This window comes from Doryrhamphus excisus, chromosome 14 (genome assembly GCF_030265055.1).
Source record: "Doryrhamphus excisus isolate RoL2022-K1 chromosome 14, RoL_Dexc_1.0, whole genome shotgun sequence".
Taxonomy (NCBI): domain Eukaryota; kingdom Metazoa; phylum Chordata; class Actinopteri; order Syngnathiformes; family Syngnathidae; genus Doryrhamphus; species Doryrhamphus excisus.
Genome location: NC_080479.1, coordinates 18,866,020 through 18,889,038, shown reverse-complemented (window position 1 = coordinate 18,889,038; position 23,019 = coordinate 18,866,020). Strand labels below are relative to the sequence as shown.

Genomic DNA, 23,019 nt, shown 5'->3' with positions numbered 1-23,019 from the left:
CACTTTGAAATCATTTATTTGATGTAAAGTGTGTTATAAATGTATTATTATTATTATTATTATTTTTATTTTTATTAGTATTATTATTATTATTATTAGTTATAGTAATGTTATTATATTATTATTATTATTATTTTGTTAATAATAATAATATTACTACCATTATTATATTAATATCATTAACAACAACATTAATATAATAGTAGTATTATTATAATTATTGACATTATTATTATTATTATTATTATTATTATTATTATTATTATTATTATTATTATTATTATTATTATTATTATTGTGTTCCTTTTTACAGGAGCATTTTGTAAACAACAGACCACATCAAATAACGAAATTGATAAAGCAGCTACCTCAACCATCAAAAAGTTGGCCCAAGCCACGATGCCAGGTAGCATGTTGAGTTTAAATGAAATACTTTGGGAAAAAACAGGCGGGCCATATTGAAACACTTGGCGGGCCGGATGTGGCCCCCGGGCCGTAGTTTGCCCACCCCTGGCCTATAGAATCTCTGACATCATCTTTTTTGCGGTATAGCAAAGTGAACAGCAGCTTCCATACACAATATACTGTATATATACAATATACGTATACATACAGTATGTCTGTGCCAGCAGCTCTCATACAAGAATAATGCTTGCAGACTTTAGTATATTATGAATGACCAAAAAAACTAGGCTGCCTTACTCACAGTTGCAGTGTCAGTGAAATAAAGTAGCGATGGGACGTTGCATCTGGGTTCCAAAGTGCGCAACAAAGCACAAAAACCCCGCCTCTCGACAACCCAATACCACCGCAACCTTCACAATAAAAGTTGCGATTGACTTTGGGATTTTTTTTTTTTTTCCGCGAGTCGGTTGGAACATTTGTTATCACCTGCTGGATAGTTCTCTGGTTGTCCCCCCCGCCCCCTAGTTTAGGTGGAAACTATGCAAAACTGTGCTTTCTCACATTTGTCCTGTTTCCAAAATAGTTGAAGCCGCAGTGCTTCCACACGCTCGCTTTAAATCCACCAAATGGGGGTCAGTTTACACTCAACCGCTTTGCTAGTGTGTTAGCGTGTAATACGTACTGCGAATGCAATCGGTGCTGTGCATGTGCAGCACGCGTCTACATCCGCTCGGCCTATTTTTTTGTCAGTCACATCTATTTATGGCAGCAATATCATTATAAAGTTAATATATTTGGTAATGGTAATGGTTTAATTTCATTTGAACATGCATCAGATTACAATTGAGTGCATCCCATAATCAGTTCCCAGTTCCACATGTCCAAAAGGAGTAGGAAGAAGCAAAGCTTATTAAATCCTACCCCTCCATCTGGTACTTTTACAATCAGTTACTGTTACATTTGTTCACTTCCTGCTTTCTTAATATAGTTTAAGTTGTTTTTTTTTGTTGTTTTTTTATTTATTTTATTTATTTTATTTTATTATTTTTTTTATTTTTACTGTTATTTTTATTTGTACTCCGGTTTCCTCCTACATTCCAAAAACATGCTATGTTCATTGGTAATGGTAATGGTTTAATTTCATTTGAATATGCATCAGATTCCAATTGAATGCATCCCATAATCAGTTCCCAGTTCCACATGTCCAAAAGGAGTAGGAAGAAGCAAAGCTTATTAAATCCTACCCCTCCATCTGGTACTTTTACAATCAGTTACTGTTACATTTGTTCACTTCCTGCTTTCCTAATATAGTTTAAGTTGTTTTTTTTTGTTTTTTTATTTATTTTATTTTGTTTTATTTATTTTTTATTTTTACTATTATTTTTATTTGTACTCCGGTTTCCTCCTACATTCCAAAAACATGCTATGTTAATTAGTAATGGTAATGGTTTAATTTCATTTGAACATGCATCAGATTACAATTGAATGCATCCCATAATCAGTTCCCAGTTCCACATGTCCAAAAGGAGTAGGAAGAAGCAAAGCTTATTAGATCCTACCCCTCCATCTGGTACTTTTACAATCAGTTACTGTTACATTTGTTCACTTCCTGCTTTCCTAATATAGTTTAAGTTGTTTTTTTTTTGTTTTTTTATTTATTTTATTTTGTTTTATTTATTTTTTCTTTTTACTATTATTTTTATTTGTACTCCGGTTTCCTCCTACATTCCAAAAACATGCTTATGTTAATTAGTAATGGTAATGGTTTAATTTCATTTGAACATGCATCAGATTACAATTGAATGCATCCCATAATCAGTTCCCAGTTCCACATGTCCAAAAGGAGTAGGAAGAAGCAAAGCTTACTAAATCCTACCCCTCCATCTGGTACTTTTACAATCACTAACTCTTACATTTGTTCACTTCCTGCTTTCCATAATACAGTTTAAGGTTTTTTTTGTTTTTTGGTAATCATTTTTTAAATAATGTACGGAAGTACGAGTAATAATATATTATTATGTTCTTTTTTAAATTTTATATATATTTTTATATGTGGGAAATAGCGTTAAAACCTCTTTATTTTAATTTGTTTTTAACTATAAACATATATTATTTTCAAGCGTAGGCCTCCTCTGTAATAAAAGCCTTACCTTCATAATACTTGTAAATGATCCCACTCCTCTATTATAAATATTATTTATTATTTAAAATGAAATGTCATTGAAATATTTCGTACCGAAGTAGGAGGTGATATGAGCATCCAATGCCATAATGGGTACCATAGTAAGTGTCAATATAGTGATATATATAGCACATCATGACTGGTTCAAGACTCTTCATCCTTGGATTTAGCAAACATCAACTGCTTGTATTGTTTCTTGAATTGGCTCATCGTTGTGCATTGTTTGATTTCCTTACTCAGTCCATTCCATAGTTTGATTCCACATACTGAAATGCTATGGCTTTTTATATATAAGTTAATATAAAGTTAACCATGGTCAATGCCACCCCTAGTGAATAAAGTATGTGGCTTCCCACAGCTGCAATGTGCTGCTTTCGATGTAATGAGCTTAAAAAGGACTTGAATTTAACCTTAAAAAGACACAAACACACACACACATACACACACACACACACACACACTAGCTGGGTATTGTTGGACGCCGGATTCGCCAACTAAGCAGCGTGGAGGATTCAGGTGCTGTTGAGTGTGCAGGAAATCACAGACATGATCCACTAATCTTAATAGCCGTCCCATCATCATCTTTGCTCCGGCCGCCATGATCTGCTCTTCACTGAATGCTTGATGGATTCCCTGCGTTAACCTCGAGTAGCCCTCCTCCTCATCCCTCATCTTCATCCCTCGGCGTCTTTATGTGCGATCAATCAGGAGGACATTAAGACGCCAGTTAGCCACCATTTACTTGACTGACACGTCCCAAGAAGACATTAGTATGGACAAGTATGGATAAAACAGACCAGACACTACCTACGTATAATGCAGAATATTAATTAATATTAATTATTACAACTACTATGTGTATGTGAGCTCTAAACATGTACTTTCCAGACATTTACAAAAAAAATTTTTTTTTTTTTAAATTTACTTAGTTGTATTATATTATTTATTGAGTTATGGACTCCTGTAGAGCAGCTACACACTATAACCCACACAGAAGGCATTCTAGAGCTTCCAGAATCTGCACCTATTCCAGCTGTATTCCGCTTCTGGGCACACCCACTCCGCTGTGTGATTGGTCACACTCCCAAAGTGCTTCCTAACTATGAACTATATAAGGAAGCCCGTCCCTCTGTGACATCACAAAGGAACACTTTGACCACGCCTTTTGAAACCGAGCATTTTGAACCATCCCAAACTTTTTTCAAGACTCACTTCCAAATGTTTAAACCTCATGATCTGAAACTTTGGCATGGTTTAACACCAGAATACAACATTTTAACTACTTTTATAGGTCAGAAAAGTGGAAAAAGCATCATAGGCCCCTTTAATGCTCACGCTGTTTGTGGTTTTAGAGGGTTGTTAGCTAGCCCTTATTAACTTGTTTTGTCTTGTTATGATGCACAGAAAAGGTTCATTCATTATTCATTTTTTACCGCTTATCTTCACGAGGGTTGCGGGGGTGCTGGAGCCTATCCCAGCTGTCTTCTTTGGGCGAGATGCAGAATTACACCCTGGACCGGTGGCCAGCCAATCACAGGGCACATATAGACAAACAACCATTCACACTCACTTTCATACCTATGGACAATTTGGAGTCGCTAATTAAGCCTTGAACCCAGGGAATCGAACCCTGGTCTTCCCAGGTCTATGATTGAACACTCGTCCACCGTGCCATAAAAATCATCTCTGTATGCCAAATATGCCAAATATTTAATAATGTGAGTTATTTCCATTTAGGACTGAATTTTCTATACCACTTATCCTCACGAGGGTCGGGGGGGGGGGTGCTGGAGCCTATCCCAGCTGTTTTTGGGCGAGAGGCGGGGTACACCCTGGACTGGTGGCCAGCCAATCACAGGGCACATATAGACAAACAACCATTCACACTCACATTCATACCTACGGACAACTTGGAGTGGCTAATTAACCTAGCATGTTTTTGGAATGTGGGAGGAAACCGGAGTACCCGGAGAAAACATGCAAACTCTGCATGGTGGAATTGAACTCGGGTCTCCTCGTTGTGAGGCCAGCGTGTTAACCACTCGTCCACCGTGCAGCCCTGCGATTAATTTTTTAAATATTTCTATCTGTGATTATTCATTTATTCATTCATTCATTTTCTGCCGCTTTTCCTCACAAGGGTCGCGGGGAGTGCTGGAGCCTATCCCAGCTGTCTTCGGGCGAGAGGCGGGGTACACCCTGGACTGGTGGCCAGCCAATCACAGGGCACATATAGACAAACAACCATTCACACTCACATTCATACCTATGGACAACTTGGAGTCGCTAATTAACCTAGCATGTTTTTGGAATGTGGGAGGAAACCGGAGTACCCGGAGAAAACATGCAAACTCTGCATGGTGGAATTGAACTCGGGTCTCCTCGTTGTGAGGCCAGCGTGTTAACCACTCGTCCACCGTGCAGCCCTCCGATTAATTTTTTTAATATTTATATCTCTGATTAAATGTGATTAATTCTGAGTTAACTATGGACAAAATTGCAATCAAATATTTTAATGGATTGGCACGGGGAGAACATGCAAACTCCACACAGAGATGCAGGGTATGAATTTATACTTAGCATATGTTAGCATACAACTTAGCGTATCTACACGTGTTGCGTTGTTTCACTATGTGGCCCTCTCCGGACAAACCTTTGGACCCCCCCTGGTGTGAATCGAGGGAGCAACTTTGTATGTTTGTTCAACGTGGGTTCCATCTTGTGTGACAGGAGTTTGTGATGATCGTGGTGTTCGGGATGGAGTACTTCATCAGGATCTGGGCGGCGGGATGCTGTTGCCGATACCGCGGCTGGCAGGGGCGGCTGAGATTTGCCCGGAAGCCCTTCTGCGTCATCGGTGAGAACCGCTGGCAGGGAAGCCTCCTCGGCGTCGTCACACATTCTCTCGTATGTCGTCAGACTTCATCGTGTTCGTGGCGTCGCTGGCGGTGATCGCGGCGGGCACGCAGGGCAACATCTTCGCCACCTCGGCCCTGCGCAGCATGCGCTTCCTGCAGATCCTTCGGATGGTGCGTATGGACCGGCGAGGAGGCACCTGGAAGCTGCTGGGATCGGTGGTCTACGCTCACAGCAAGGTGGGCTTGGCTTCCTTTTTACGGGAACGCCATCATTAGAATTCCTAATGGCCGCTAATGGGACAAGCAACCTGGCAAGCTCACCTGTTCCCCCATTCCGTGTTCCGATGCCTTCAAAGGCCAAAGTGCACTTGAGCTGCTCATTTAGCGTCGGGTGTTTGTGCTGACTTACGTGACTACGTGAGGGCCACGACCACGATGATGATGATGATGGTGATGATGGTGGTGATGACCGCGCACCTTAGCCCCGGAAAGCTGGAAAATGATGACAAGGCGCTTTCAGTGGATAATGATGATGGCGATTTGGGATGGAGACCACGCTGCTGACGCTTGTGATGGATGCTTCCTCTCCAGGAGCTGATTACGGCGTGGTACATCGGCTTCCTGGTGCTCATCTTTGCCTCCTTCCTGGTCTACCAGGCTGAGAAGGACGACAACACCGACTTCAGCAACTATGCAGACTCCCTCTGGTGGGGGATTGTGAGTACTGCATGTCCATACTCAAGTTGACTTTTTCTTTGTAAAGATGGCATTTATACATGCATTTAAAGGCCACTTCATTAGGAACATCTGCACTGCAAGAGTCGTATCTGAAGATACCTTATTTATTCTCTTTAAAACGCAAATGCGTCAAAAATACTTTAATAAAAATATATATATTTTTTGTTAGAAATATTTTATTTTAAAAGTATTTTTGTCTTATTATTATTATTATTATTATTATTATTATTATTATTATTATTATTATTATTATATTAGTATATTATTATTATTATTTTGTCATGTATTGTTATTTTACATCTGTATTATTTTTTTTATTTTTAAAATAAATATTTAGAAGGATAAGAAAATGTAATGTAACCTTGTTATAATAATAATAATAATAATAATAATAATAATAATAATAATAATAATAATATTCTTTTTTCTTTGTCATTTTTTAGAATAAATATTTATGAAGTTTAGTCATAATATAAGTCTCTAAACATCTACTTATCACTTTTTTATCTTATTATAATTAGCATTTAAATGTATTTATTTTTGTTATTTTGACAAAACAAATATTTATGAAGTTTAGGGCTTTAATATTCTTTTTTTTTTAAATAAATATTTATGAAATTTAGTGATAACAAAGACTAAACATCCCCAAATCCCTTTTTATGTTTATATTTCTTATACACATATTTTGGTGTGTGCATCCACCTTATTATTTATTATGAGAATTCATATTATACATATTATACATACTATAATACTAGACATATTACGTATAATTTTAATTGTAACGAATTACAAACCAAATCAAATTGGTTTAAGCTAGCAGTTGTTGACTTCAAGGGAGGTGCAGCAGCTTGAGAAAAATGAAGAAAAACAAAATTGAGACCTTCTAAGGTCTGTTCTTAGCGGCTCCATTGAGTCTACGGCCACACAAAATGGCTACATGTTTGTCTTCCCAGATCACGCTGACCACCATTGGTTACGGCGACAAGATCCCTCGCAGCTGGCAAGGTCGTCTTCTGGCCGCCGGCTTCGCCCTCCTGGGCGTCTCCTTCTTCGCCCTGCCCGCCGTAAGTTTCTGCTGTCCGAGCGGAGAGTTGCTTCACGTGACGTGTCCGCCTCCTCCGGCAGGGAATTCTGGGCTCGGGCTTTGCCTTGAAGGTGCAGGAGCAGCACCGGCAGAAGCACTTTGAGAAGAGACGCATGCCCGCCGCCAACCTCATCCAGGTAACATACGCCCCCTTTTTTACGCTCCTTCTGCTCTCGTACCAAAGGCGCGGCTTTGTTCTTGGCTAGGCGGCGTGGCGCCTTTACTCCACGGACGCCAAACACTCCTACCTGACGGCCACCTGGTACTTCTACGACAGTATGCTGCCCTCTTTCAGGTACGCCCCCCCCGCCATGCGCTCTCACCTGCCTGCTCACCGGCACGGCAGAGATGTGTAGAGGTCGACATAACCATGGATTCTACCCCGTGACAACACAACATTTCATTCCATTTGCTTTACTTCTTTATTATGTTGTGCGTTATCGATTCAGTTGACTCATTTGCTTAGGGGTGGGGGGCACGGGGGGGCATCTAGTACTCCGTGGAACCTCTGACGTCCAACACACCCGTGGAAATAGAAATCGTCTGTTCCAGGGTCAAACTTTATGAACCATTTGCAGCCCGCCACCTAAATCGCCAGAGTTTCTACAACTAGGATGCATCCGGAAAACTGAAAACAACAACATGGAAAAAAAGTAGCATCATTTTAGAAGAATCACGTCCAAATATTCATTCATGGTCCTGTAATGAGAAAAATAATTTCTTATGAGCAAAACAAAAAAAAACATCATTATAGTAGCATAAAGTACAAAACAATGCTTTTTTAAAAAGTCATAACATTACAAGAAACAATTAAATAATAATAATAAAGTTGGTATTTTTGGGAAAATGACATTGGAGAAAAAGTTAGAATATTAAGGGAATATGCAATAGTTGGAAAATGAAAACAAAACAACAACAACCTTATGAGAATAAAGTCCAAGAACAATCTCATTCGACTAACAGAGTTCAAGGAAAAATAGCAGAAATGTAAAAAGAGGCTGTAATTTTACAAAGTAAAGTCAAAATATTAAGAGAATGAAGTCATATCCTCGGGAGAAAAAAAATCAACTTTTAACATTATGAGGAAAAAATATTTTATCATACTAACCTGAAGAAAACAAAAAGTAAATAAAGTTGGCATTTTATAATATTATGGGAACAAAGTCAATATTTTCCAATAAGAAAATGTAAAAGACAAAAGTTGCAATACTTAATTAAAATTAAAATTAAAATTAATTAAAATTAATTAAAATTAATTAAAATTAATTAAAATTAATTAAAATTTATTAAAGTTTATTAAAGTTTATTAAAGTGTATTAAAAATTATTAAAAATTATTTAAAATTATTAAATTTTATTAAAATTTATTAAAAATTTATAAAAATTTATAAAAATTTATAAAAATTTATTAAAATGTATTAAAATTTATTAAAATTTATTAAAATGATAATTTGATATGAATAAAGTCATAATATTCCAAGAAAAACGTCATATTCTAACAAGGAATTCCAAGGAATAAAAAGCGGAGCTTCCATCGTCTGAGTTTTGCGTCACGACCCAAACGATCCTTCGTCATCCTCCTCTTCGTCATTGATTTGGCCCTTTTTGTGTGTGTGTGTGCCATTTTGTGTTTCATTGAATTTGTCATGTTTGTTTTATTTGTGCACGTGGGCGTCAGAGAACTGACGCTGCTGTTCAGTCACCTCCAGCGGCAGCGTAACATCAACAAGAAGGTCCTGCACAACTCCTACCACACGCCGCTGTCAGGGCTGCGGCCCTACAGCGCCCCCTACCTGTCAGGGGACAGGTACGCACCTCGCACACTAGACGCGCACCGGCGGGGACACGCGCTCACGCAAGAGCCAGCTGTGTTGTTGTGCGTCTAACCGTGACTAACAGGAGCGCGTCGCTGGCCCCCCCCCCCCGTCTCTGTCCGCTCATCCACCGTCCATCCTCATGACTCACCTTTTTTCACTCTTCTCCTCTTCTCTTTGTTGCCATGACACCCACCCACACCCCCCATCGTCCTCCGTGTCGTCTTCTCAGGAAGGCGGAAGCGCCGTGCAGGTTTGTGCTTCATGAGCTCTGCTTGGGGGCTGGGGGCCGGGGTCGGGGGGCGGTTGCAGTTTCGGGTCGTCCAAACTTTGAGAAGGCAAAGCTGCTTGGACGGGGGAGCGCCGTGTCCGACGGGAGGAGGTGTCCTCGCCATGATGTGTCCTCGCCATTATGGTTATCATGCTCTGCTGTGGCATGCTGCACCCCAACCCCCCCCAACTCCCCCAACCCCCCACCCGCCTCTCCCAAGTCCAAACCTGACAAGTCACTGTGCTTCTCTGTGTTCCAAAAGTAGCCATTTAGGCCACACTCATCGGCCAAATCATTAGGCACACCTGCAGAGAAGATCCGTCAATATCAATATTGATGGTTATGGATGATAAACGGCATAGAAAATAGATGGATGGAAGTTATCATATACATATACTTGTACATTTATTTTAATAGCAATATTGTACATATTAATCGTTGTAATAATCATCATTTTAAACTCATACTATCATTTATTCTTATAATTATTTTTATTAATTATGAATTATAATTTTTAAAAATATATAATATTGTATTATATTATTATTATAAAATTATAATTTATTGTTTAAAATTTAATGGCTCAAATTGAAAGAATTATTTACCAATTGTTTTTTTATTTGTGACATTTATTTTTAGAAAAGTTATTATCACTAACATTATCAACATGAATCATAATAAGCTATTTAAACAAAGAAATAATTATGATTTAGTCAATATGAATGCTAGTATCCAAGAATAACTACTACACGAACATACTTTAAAATATAATATATGATATGATATCAATATTTACTAATGATTAATGATTGTAATTGTGGTCATTTATATTATATATGACCACATTTTTGTTTGTGTATATATATATATATATATATATATATATATATATATATATATATATATATATATATATATATATATATATATATATACTTTCTGATTATCATTTTTGATAATTTGGATAATTTTTCTTGATATTTAAGATGAATGACGGAGATGCAGGTGAAGCGATTGCGCGGGTGTCCCTAATAAATTGGCCGATGGTGGTGGGGGGGGGGGTCACCTCCCGCGTCTCCCACCCCGCCTCCTCCACCCCTCCCTCACCCTCTCTGCCTTGTGTGTGTGTCTCCCCAGTCAAGTCCTCGCTAAAAAGCGGGGTCTCTTCCGGATTCATGCCGGACGCAAGCAGAGGTATCCACGGCAACCGGCCTGTGCACGGCGCACGACAGCGATGATGATGATGATGATGATGATGACTGTTTTGTTGCTCGACGACCTTGCCTGTTGACCTTTGCAAGGCAGAGCTGCCGCTTCACAGCATCACAGCATATCATAGCAAAGCCCAGATAGCATACATTTAGCATGTTTGTCAGCACCAGTGCCATAAAGAGATCCTAAGTAAAGATGATAATAATAATAGTGTCAATAATGCGTCAATGATGCGTCAATGATGCGTCAATGATGCGCCAATGATGCGGCTCTGCTGCGTAAACGTTGTACATGAATGATGAATCCTTTTGGTTTTGTGGCCGGCCTTCGCTAACGAACGGCGATAAATCGTAAGCGCTAAAACATAACGCATGCCTTTGAGGTGAAGGGAAGCCGTGGGTGGTTTGTACGAGCGTGAGCGGTCCAGCATGCCAGCTAACTGGGCGCTAATGGGAGGCCATGAAGCGTATGAATCATTCAGCATGCATCGCTCTTTGCTGCCGCTTTATTATTTACAAGCTCTTAAGTGCTCCAATCTTTTGTGTTTGCACCATCGTGGCTTTTCTTTAGCGTTGTCTTCCTGGGGGCGTCTAACGCCATGTCCACTCACATCTTTCCACCAAATACATACCAAATATCAAATATACCATGAAAACGCCTTCTTGGCCATTCAAAAGTGGAAGAGAGTCGTTTGTGGAAAAGGCCACAATAGACAATTCATTCATGACTCCCGTAAATGTAAAAAAACAATCATATAGTCATATAATGTGTTGTTAGAAAACAATAGTTTCCATTACAAATGTATTTTATTACACTTATTGCATTCAATAATCATGGAATATCTAATAATATATCATAATTCTATAATGACTGCCATTGGCTGGCCACCAGTCCAGGGTGTACAAAGGCAGCTGGGATAGGCTCCAGCATACATACATGAATGGATGATGCCATCATCCATTGTATTTCACCCAAAGATATATTTAGCCAATATTTACATAATATAATGTAATATATAATATATTATATTACATTATATTATATATATTTTATATAATATATTATATAATTTTATATTACATATAACATATATATTATACAATATAATATAATATTTAGTAATGAAATGCTTTTATTTAGTAAATAAAACCAATGAAAGCTATCCATTGCATTTCACCCAAAGATATATTTAGCTAATATTTATATAATATAATAATATATATTATAATTATATTATATATAATATATATATTATATATAATATAATAATATATATATGATAATATAATATAGTATTATATTATATATATTATACTTTATATTATAATATAATATTATATAATATTATAATTATATATAATAATATATTATAATTTAATATATTATTTTATTATATATATTATATATAATATAATTATTTTGGTTTTGTTTACTAAATAAAAGCATTTCATTACTAAATATTATATTGTATAATATATATGTTATATATAAAATTATATAATATATATAATATAATTATATATATATATATAATATATTATAATTTAATAAAGTATTTTATTATATATATTATATATAATATAATTATATTGGTTTTGTTTACTAAATAAAAGCATTTCATTACTAAATATTATATTGTATAATATATATGTTATATATAAAATTATATATATATAATATAATTTTATATATATATATATTATAATTTAATAAAGTATTTTATTATATATATTATATATAATATAATTATATTGGTTTTGTTTACTAAATAAAAGCATTTCATTACTAAATATTATATTGTATAATATATATGTTATATATGAAATGATATAATATATTATATATAATATATATAATATAATATAATATTTAGTAATGAAATGTTTTTATTCAGTAAATGAAACCAATGAAAGCTAGCATAGTACGGCCATCTTGGACTTTGATTGTGCAGCTTCAGCTCACATGAAAGACATCACACACACATGCACACACACACACATGCACACACACACACACACAGGAAGGAATGTAACAGAATAAAATGCGTGCGTTGCCTGCGTGTGCCGATGGATGCGTGACGGCGCGTCACAGGATGTGGCTAGCTTGCGTTGTTGTTGAGTGTTGCCGTGATGACTCGGACGTTGTGATTGTGGCGCCGGTCGCCTTTTGGATGCTTAATCGCTCCACTGGCGGGATTAAGAGAGCGTGTTTTTTATTCCCATGCCATTTTCCCACTCCCCCCCCCCCCCCCCTCCCCGCTGCTGAGTGCGGTGCTGCGCTAAATAATCCAATTATTAGCATCAGTGCGGTCGCCATGGTGACTCATCAACTGGAAGATGTTTGCTTTTGGTGCTGATGCTGACGTTCTCGGCTTGTTTGGTCGCTTTCCCACTTTAACAACTAACATCCCAGTAGCGGCATGGACATGGAGTGGGGGTCCGGGGGTCAGGGGCGGGGGGGGTCATGGGTCCAACGGGTTCCTTATTGTTCCCGTCTCGGTTGCCAGCAGCAAATTAGGCTTCCGGGATCGCATCAGGATGAACAATTCCCGGTCCAGCCAAGCCATCCGCAGCAAGACCTCGCCGCAGCCGCCCGCCCCCGCCGTGAGGCGCTCGCCCAGCCAGGAGAACGTCCCCGAGGCCGGGAGCCCCGGGAAGGTGCAGAAGAGCTGGAGCTTCAACGACCGCACGCGCTTCCGCACCTCGCTACGACTCAAAGCGCGCCCGCCCGCCTACGGTACGCACCTCACCTTTGACCTTTGACCCGATGCTGACCTTTGACTGCCCCCGTGAATGTCTTCACAGTGGACGGGCTTGGCGAGGACAGCGTGGAGGACAAAGGCTACTGCGATGTGGCCATGGATGAGGTCATCCCCGCCGTGAAGACGCTCATCCGCGCTGTCAGGTGACGTCTTCCACTTTTACCGCTAAGCTCCGCAAGACCTCCGCCAAGGCAGTATGCAGTACTTCTTAGTAGATTCCCAAGTTCCCGTATGAAGCCTTCTCGTGCTCGATTCCTAAATCAGCGCTCCTTTCTGATGCAGCAGTGCACTCCTGTCCAGTAGAGGATCTTTGACTAGCTTTTTTATGCTAACACTTTACACAACGCAGTACTACACACTTTATGGACTCAGCACAAAGTTCTCACCTGAGCTGCAGGAGGCATCTCGTGGTCCTCAGGGAGGTTCTATTCTACTTTGGGGTTTTTCTCCTACTTTTATTTGCTTGGGAACGTATTTGCTGCCATTTGTCAAGAAGTACTGCATGGATCCTACACAAGCTGTATGTGTACTTCTGGAGGTCACGTTATATGACCTTCCAGTACCTTCCATTTACTATCTCTATGTGTACTCTGATGGTGTTGCAGTATATTTGGTACATTTACTTTCTCTGTGTACTCTGATGATGTTGCAGTATATTTGGTACATTCACTATGTGCATACGTCGGTGTATTTGGTCCATTTGGTAGTATCTGTATGTGTACTCTGCTGATGTTGCAGTATATTTGGTACATTTAGTAGTATCTGTACGTGTACTCTGGTGATGTTGCAGTATATTTGGTACATTTACTTTCTCTGTGTACTCTGATGATGTTGTAGTATATTTGGTACATTCAGTATGTGCATACGTCTGTGTATTTGGTCCATTTAGTAGTATCTGTATGTGTACTCTGGTGATGTTGCAGTATATTTGGTACATTTACTATCTCTGTGTACTCTGATGATGTTGCAGTATATTTGGTACATTCAGTATGTGCATACGTCGGTGTATTTGGTCCATTTAGTAGTATCTGTATGTGTACTCTGGTGATGTTGCAGTATATTTGGTACATTTACTATCTCTGTGTACTCTGATGATGTTGCAGTATATTTGGTACATTTAGTATGTGCATACGTCAGTGTATTTGGTCCATTTGGTAGTATCTGTATGTGTACTCTGGTGATGTTGCAGTATATTTGGTCCATTTAGTAGTATCTATATGTGTACTCTGATGATGTTGCAGTATATTTGGTACATTCAGTATGTGTATATGTCAGTATATTTGGTACATTTACTATCTCTGTGTACTCTGATGATGTTGCAGTATATTTGGTACATTCACTATGTGCATACGTCGGTATATTTGGTCCATTTAGTAGTATCTGTATGTGTACTCTGGTGATGTTGCAGTATATTTGGTACATTTAGTAGTATCTGTATGTGTATTCTGATGGTGTTGCAGTATATTTAGTCCATTTGGTAAGTGTATATGTCAGTATATTTGGTACATTTGGTAGTATCTGTATGTGTACTCTGATGGTGTTGCAGTATATTTAGTCCATTTGGTAAGTGTATATGTCAGTATATTTGGTAGATTTACTATCTCTGTGTACTTTGATGATGTTGCACAATATTTGGTACATTCAGTAGTATCTGTATGTGTACTCTGATGATGTTGCAGTATAGTTGGTCCATTTGGTAGTATCTGTATGTGTACTCTGATGATGTTGCAGTATAGTTGGTCCATTTGGTAGTATCTGTATGTGTACTCTGATGATGTTGCAGTATATTTGGTCCATTTAGTAGTATCTATATGTGTACTCTGATGATGTTGCAGTATATTTGGTACATTCAGTATGTGTATATGTCAGTATATTTGGTACATTTACTATCTGTATGTGTACTCTGATGATGTTGCAGTATATTTGGTACATTCACTATGTGCATACGTCAGTGTATTTGGTCCATTTAGTAGTATCTGTATGTGTACTCTGATGATGTTGCAGTATATTTGGTACATTTGGTAGTGTCTGTATGTGTACTCTGATGGTGTTGCAGTATATTTGGTCCATTTAGTAGTATCTGTATGTGTACTCTAATGATGTTGCAGTGTATTTGGTCCATTTAGTAGTATCTGTATGTGTACTCTGGTGATGTAGTATATTTGGTACATTACTATCTGTATGTGTACTTGGATGGTGTTGCAGTATATTTGCTACATTTAGTATGTGTATGAGTTAGTATATTTGGTACATTCAGTATGTGTATATGTCAGTATATTTGGTACATTTACTATCTCTGTGTACTCTGATGATGTTGCAGTATATTTGGTACATTTACTATCTCTGTGTACTCTGATGATGTTGCAGTATGTTTGGTACATTCAGTATGTGCATACGTCAGTGTATTTGGTCCATTTAGTAGTATCTGTATGTGTACTCTGGTGATGTTGTAGTATATTTGGTCCATTTACTATCTGTATGTGTACTTGGACGGTGTTGCAGTATATTTGCTACATTTAGTATGTGTATGAGTTAGTCTATTTGGTACTTTTAGTATCTGTATGTGTACCCTGATGATGTTGTAGTATATTTAGTCCATTCTGTATGTGTACGTATATGTCAGTATATTTGGTACATTAATATCTGTATATGTACCCTGATGATGTTGCAGTATATCTAGTCCATCCAGTATGTGTATATGTCAGTACATTTGGTACATTTAGTATGTGTATATGTCAGTATATTTGCTGCATTTAGTATCTGTATGTGTACTTGGATGGTGTTGCAGTAAATTTGGTACATTTAGTATGTGTATATGTCAGTATATTTGCTGCATTTAGTATCTGTATGTGTACTCGGACGGTGTTGCAGTATATTTGGTACATTTAGTATGCGTATATGTGAGTATATTTGGTACACATCGTATGCATATGTGTACCCTGATGATGTTGCAGTATATTTAGTCCATCCGGTACGCTTATACGCGCGGCCTGATGATGTTGCAGTATATTTAGTCCATTCAGTATGTGTATATGTCAGTATATTTGGTACATTTAGTATCTGTATGTGTACTCGGATGGTGCTGCAGTATATTTGGTACATTTAGTATGGGTATATGTGAGTACATTTGGTACACATAGTATGCGTATGTGTACCCTGATGATGTTGCAGTATATTTAGTCCATCCGGTACGCGTATACGCGCGCCCTGATGATGTTGCAGTATATTTAGTCCATTCAGTATGTGTATATATCAGTATATTTGGTACATATAGTATCTGTATGTGTACTCGGACGGTGTTGCAGTATATTTGGTACATTTAGTATGGGTATGTCAGTACATTTGGTACATTTAATATGTGTATATATCAGTATATTTGGTACATTTAGTATCTGTATGTGTACTCGGACGGTGTTGCAGTATATTTGGTACATTTAGTATGTGTATATGTCAGTATATTTGCTGCATTTAGTATCTGTATGTGTACTTGGATGGTGTTGCAGTAAATTTGGTACATTTAGTATGTGTATATGTCAGTATATTTGCTACATTTAGTATCTGTATGTGTACTCGGACGGTGTTGCAGTATATTTGGTACATTTAGTATGGGTATATGTGAGTATATTTGGTACACATAGTATGCGTATGTGTACTCTGATGATGTTGCAGTATATTTAGTCCATCCGGTACGCGTATACGCGCGCCCTGATGATGTTGCAGTATATTTAGTCCATTCAGTATGTGTATATGTCAGTATATTTGGTACATATAGTATCTGTATGTGTACTCGGACGGTGTTGCAGTACTACTATATTTGGTACATTTAGTCTGTGTATGTCAGTACATTTGGTACATTTAATATGTGTTTCTGTCAGTATATTTGGTACATTTAGTATCTGTATGTGTACACGGACGGTGTTGCAGTATATTTGGTACATTTAGTATGGGTATATGTGAGTATATTTGGTACACATAGTATGCGTACCCTGATGATGTTGCAGTATATTTTGTCCATCCGGTATGTGTATATGTCAGTATATTTGCTACATTTAGTATCTGTATGTGTACTCGGACGGTGTTGCAGTATATTTGGTACATTTAGTATGGGTATATGTAAGTACATTTGGTACACATAGTATGCGTATGTGTACCCTGATGATGTTGCAGTATATTTAGTCCATCCGGTACGCGTATACGCGCGGCCTGATGATGTTGCAGTATATTTAGTCCATTCAGTATGTGTATATATCAGTATATTTGGTACATATAGTATCTGTATGTGTACTGGGACGGTGTTGCAGTATATTTGGTACATTTAGTCTGTGTATGTCAGTACATTTGGTACATTTAATATGTGTATATGTCAGTATATTTGGTACATATAGTATCTGTATGTGTACTCGGACGGTGTTGCAGTATATTTGGTACATTTAGTATGCGTATATGTGAGTACATTTGGTACACTTCGTATGCGTATGTGTACCCTGATGATGTTGCAGTATATTTAGTCCATCCGGTACGCGTATACGCGCGGCCTGATGACGTTGCGGTATATTTAGTACATTTATTATCTGTAAGTGTGTACTCTGATGATGTGGTTGCAGTATATTTGCTGCCTCGGCTTCCCGTCCCTGTGTAGAATTTGGAAGCGTGTGCAGGTAAGGCAGTATCAGTCACCTCCGGGGAGGGAAAACCAAATGCTGAATGGCCAAAAGAAAAAAGGGAAAGAAACACGGATGCTGACCGCACGGCTGGAAGCACAGATATTAATATCACAACATATCATATCAATATCAACGAGTGGAGCTGGGTGATTGTGTTATTTATGTTGTGTGTGTGTGTGTGTGTGTGTCGCCACTTGCCGACACAGCAAACGGCGATAAGGTAAATGTCTCATCACCGCGCGTCGGCTCTTTTTGACGCTACCGTTTGTGAAGGCGAAGGTCAGCGTGACTGTAATTAATCTTATTACGCTTCCTCCATTGTTTCATTGTGCCGCTCCGTTTGGTGCTCGTGTAGGATCCTGAAGTTCCTGGTGGCCAAGAGGAAGTTCAAGGAGACGCTGCGTCCCTACGACGTGAAGGACGTCATCGAGCAGTACTCAGCGGGACACCTGGACATGCTGGGACGCATCAAGAGCCTGCAGATGCGGTAAGGATCTCGTACGGCACATCTCTCCACATGACGCCATGGCAACCGTGGTCTGTGTCGTGCCAGAGTGGACCAGATCATCGGGCGAGGGGCGGTCCAGCCCGATAAGAAGGCGCGGTCCGAAAAGGGGGAGAAAACGCCGCCAGAGCTGGACTCTCTGGACGAGCTCAGCATGATGGGGCGCGTGGTCAAAGTGGAGAAACAGGTAAAAGTCTTCTTCATGTAGCGACATACATAGAAAAATACACACAAGTGCATGCCATCACACCAGGGGGCGCTGTAACCTCCAAATGGAAGGCCACTGCGGCCTCATTTACCAGGAAAAAGGACGATAACCACCATGGAAAAATATTTTTATGCGGATTTTTCACTTTTTGTGACCTAAAACATAATGTCTGTTTGGACAAAAGGAAAATATATAGATGTAATTTGCGCTATAACCCCTTACGGTAGGGCCATTGAAACCTCATTTACCAGGAAAAAGGACAATAACCACCATGGAAAAATATTTGTATGCGGATTTGTCACTTTTTGTGACCTAGAACACAATTTGTGTTCAGACAAAAGGCCAATATAAAGATGCATTTTAAAGATATGTGTGTCTGGAAGGCCACTGCAGTCACATTTACCAGGAAAAAGGACGATAACCACCATGGAAAAATATTTCTATGCAGATTTTTCATTTTTTTGTGACATAAAACACAATGTCTGTTTGGACGAAAGGAAAATATATAGATGTAATTTGCGCTATAAGCGCTATAACCATTGTAACCTCATTTACCAGGAAAAAGGACGATAACCACCATAAAAAAATATTTTTATGCAGATTTTTCACTTTTTGTGACCTAAAACCCAATTTGTGTTCGGACAAAAAGCCAATATAGAGATGCATTTTAAAGATCTATGCGTCTGGAAGGCCACTGCAGCCTCATTTACCAGGAAAAAGGATGATAATTACCATGGAAAAAAATTTCTATGCAGATTTTTCACTTTTTGTGACCTAAAACACAATGTCTGTTTGGACAAAAGGCCAACATAGAGATGCATTTTAAAGATATCTATGTCTGTAGGGCCACTGCAGCCTCATTTACCAGGAAAAAGGACGATAACCACCATGGAAAAAACCTTTTCTATGCTGATTTTTCACTTTTTGTGACCTAAAACACAATTTGTGTTAGGACAAAAAGCCAATATAAGAGATGCATTTTAAAGATATGTGTGTCTGGAAGGCCACTGCAGCCTCATTTACCAGGAAAAAGGATGATAACCACCATGGAAAAATATTTCTATGCAGATTTTTCACTTTTTGTGACCTAAATCCCAATTTCTGTTAGGACAAAAAGCCAATATAGAGATGCATTTTAAAGATATGTGTGTCTGGAAGGCCACTGCAGCCTCATTTACCAGGAAAAAGGACGATAACCACCATGGAAAAATATTTTTATGTGGATTTTTCACTTTTTGTGACCTAAAACACAATTTCTGTTAGGACAAAAGGAAAATATATAGATGTAATTTGCGCTATAAGCCCTAACGGTAGGGCCATTGTAACCTCATTTACCAGGAAAACGCACAATAACCACTATGGAGAAACACTCATACCTTTTCTATGCTGATTTTTCACTTTTTGTGACCTAAAACCCAATTTGTGTTAGGACAAAAAGCCAATATAGAGATATATATTTAAAGATATGTGTGTCTGGAAGGCCACTGCAGCCTCATTTACCAGGAAAAAGGACGATAACCACCATAAAAAAATATTTTTATGCAGATTTTTCACTTTTTGTGACCTCCAACCCAATTTGTGTTAGGACAAAAAGCCAATATAGAGATGCATTTTAAAGATATGTGTGTCTGGAAGGCCACTGCAGCCTCGTTTACCAGGAAAAAGGACGATAACCACCATAAAAAAATATTTTTATGCAGATTTTTCACTTTTTGTGACCTAAAACCCATTTTCTGTTAAGACAAAAGGCCAATATAGAGATGCATTTCAAAGATATGTGCGTCTGGAAGGCCACTGCAGCCTCATTTACCAGGAAAAAGGATGATAACCACCGTGGAAAAATATTTGTATGCAGATTTTTCACTTTTTGTGACCTAAAACACAATTTCTGTTTGGACAAAAGGAAAATATATAGATGTAATGTGACCTTATGTACAAGGAGGCCTTATAACCCCTAATGGTAAGGCGACTGCAGCCTCATTTACCAGGAAAAAAGACGATAACCACCATGGAGAAACACTCATTCACTTTTTGTGACCTAAAACCCAGTTTGTGTTAGGACAAAAGGCCAACATAGACATGCATTTTAAAGGTATGTGTGTCTGGAAGGCCACTGCAGCCTCATTTACCAGGAAAAAGGACGATAACCACCATGGAAAAATATTTCTATGCAGATTTTTCACTTTTTGTGACCTAAAACCCAATTTCTGTTAGGACAAAAGGCCAACATAGAGATGCATTTTCAAGATATGTGCGTCTGGAAGGCCCCTGCAGCCTCATTTACCAGGAAAACCACCATGGAAAAATATTTTCATTTAGATTTTTCACTTTTTGTGACCTGAAACCCAATTTGTGTTAGGACAAAAAGCCAATATAGAGATGCATTTTAAAACATACGTATGTCTGGAAGGCCACTGCAGCCTCATTTACCAGGAAAAAGCACAAAAACAAGTCCTTTTTTCTGACCTCAAACCCAACTTTTGTTTGGCGCTAAGGCCAATATATGGGTGTGCAGTGTTTAGAAGACAGCCCAGGTATGCAGCAGGAGGTGCAGACTGTAACACCTTTATGGACTCATTTACCAGGAAGACACAAACTAACCACCAAGATAAATAAGTCAAGCCTTACCTACTCTAATGTTTTGGTTTGGGTAAAAGACCAACGTGCTAAGTTCATGGTGCTAACCTCGAACTGTACCACCATTGCAGTCTGATTTACCAGGAAGAAGCTTTTCCCTGTGGTTGGGACCTAAAACACGACCCACCCCCCCACCCCGTTTGACAAGTCCTATGCATCCTTTTAGATTCAGTCCATCGAGAACAAGCTGGACCTCCTGCTCAACTTCTACTCTCAGTGCCTGAAGAAAGGCTCCTCCCACCTCACCCTGTCCACCCTGCTGGACCCGGACCTGACCTCAGACTACCACAGCCCCACGGACCAAAGAGACCTCTTCCCGTCCGCCAACACGCTCAACACCATCTCCCAGTCGGAGAGCTGCAACTTGGAGTCGCAGTGAGCGGGAAACTACGGCAGGCTCCTTATTTTTATTTCATCTTTTTATTTTTATTTTATTTTTTTTAACCCTGCGTCCTGCATCCTTATGAGTGCTGCAGCCAGAGGCCACTAGAGGGCTCCACTGGACCCCCCCTGAGACGCCCCTCGGTCCTGCAGATGAGGACGAAGACGAGAGACATGTCGTCCAGCCTTGCTTGTTACATCTAGCAAACATTAGCAAAGCTAGTTTGGTGCAGACCGTGTCCCCATTCTTTCCGGTAAGTTCCCAAGGGTACTCAAGGTGAACACGGGAAGAATTATGACTGAATGGAAGCACATTCACAAGGACAAAGGTCCGTGTTTGCTTGGTGCATCGTTGCCCGTGCACGCTGGAGTCTACCTCCGTGTTTACGTACCGTAGCGGCATTATCACACCCGACGTGTGAAAGAACATGAAGAAGAATGCACCGTGCTGCATGACGTAGAAGCTTTTAGGAAGGGCTCGCTCGGGCCCGGGATGCACAAGGGGAGGATCTGTGTGCCTTCAGCAAACAGACGCCGCCATCTTCTGACCGTGCGTTGGATTTTTAACGTTGTAAATATGTCTTCCTTTTCGACGTACGCGTCAGCACTTCCTCAAGAGGATCAATGAAAATGGCACATTCTTCTCTTTCCTGGCATGGTGTCCCCCCCCCCCCCCCCCCCCGACACACTTTATTAGGAACACCTGCACAATCCAATACGACGTCCGGAGCCGCCCGGTTGACCGTTTGTAGAATTACGCTTGTAGCTCGCGGTACCGTTCAGCTGCACTGCGTCACTATGACAACAAATATTTTTATAAACGTACTTCAGGGCCGCACGGTGGAGAAGTGGTTAGCATGTAGGCCACACGTCTACGTATATATGTGTGCTGCCATTGGCTGGCCACCAGTCCAGCTGGGATAGGCTCCAGCATACCCCCACACTAGTGAGGATAAGCGGCATAGAAAATGAATGGATGGATTTTAGACCTCCTCCATAATGAATGCCTTACCTTTACTTGCTAACCTTTGTTTCATAATACTGCGATACTTCAATAATAATATAGGAAATACAAAATATGGATTCTCTACTATTCATATTTCTATATTTCATGTAATTTATACAGTATGTGTTGTTTTTGTCCAAAAGGAGTAGGAAGAAGCAAAGCTAATTAAATCCTACCCCTCCATCTGGTACTTTTACAATCAGTAACTGTTACATTTGTTCACTTCCTGCTTTCCATAATACAGTTTGTTTTTTTTTAATATATTTTTTAAATAATGTACCGAAGTACGAG

At 39.0% G+C, this 23,019-nt stretch overlaps 1 protein-coding gene across 1 annotated transcript in view; it reads left to right on the top strand.

The window, feature by feature from the left end:
• Positions 1-22,371, top strand: part of LOC131102089 (potassium voltage-gated channel subfamily KQT member 4-like) — a 45,250-nt gene extending 22,879 nt beyond the window's left edge. Inside the window, exons 3-14 of the mRNA XM_058047579.1 lie at positions 5,318-5,444; positions 5,507-5,682; positions 6,037-6,162; positions 7,140-7,250; positions 7,312-7,407; positions 7,477-7,565; positions 8,948-9,076; positions 13,076-13,302; positions 13,371-13,470; positions 18,347-18,478; positions 18,545-18,683; positions 21,508-22,371. Coding sequence (XP_057903562.1) covers positions 5,318-5,444; positions 5,507-5,682; positions 6,037-6,162; positions 7,140-7,250; positions 7,312-7,407; positions 7,477-7,565; positions 8,948-9,076; positions 13,076-13,302; positions 13,371-13,470; positions 18,347-18,478; positions 18,545-18,683; positions 21,508-21,720 — 1,665 coding nt within the window. The 3' untranslated portion in view covers positions 21,721-22,371. The remainder of the gene's footprint in view (positions 1-5,317; positions 5,445-5,506; positions 5,683-6,036; positions 6,163-7,139; positions 7,251-7,311; positions 7,408-7,476; positions 7,566-8,947; positions 9,077-13,075; positions 13,303-13,370; positions 13,471-18,346; positions 18,479-18,544; positions 18,684-21,507) is intronic.
• Positions 22,372-23,019: the final 648 nt, after the last annotated feature.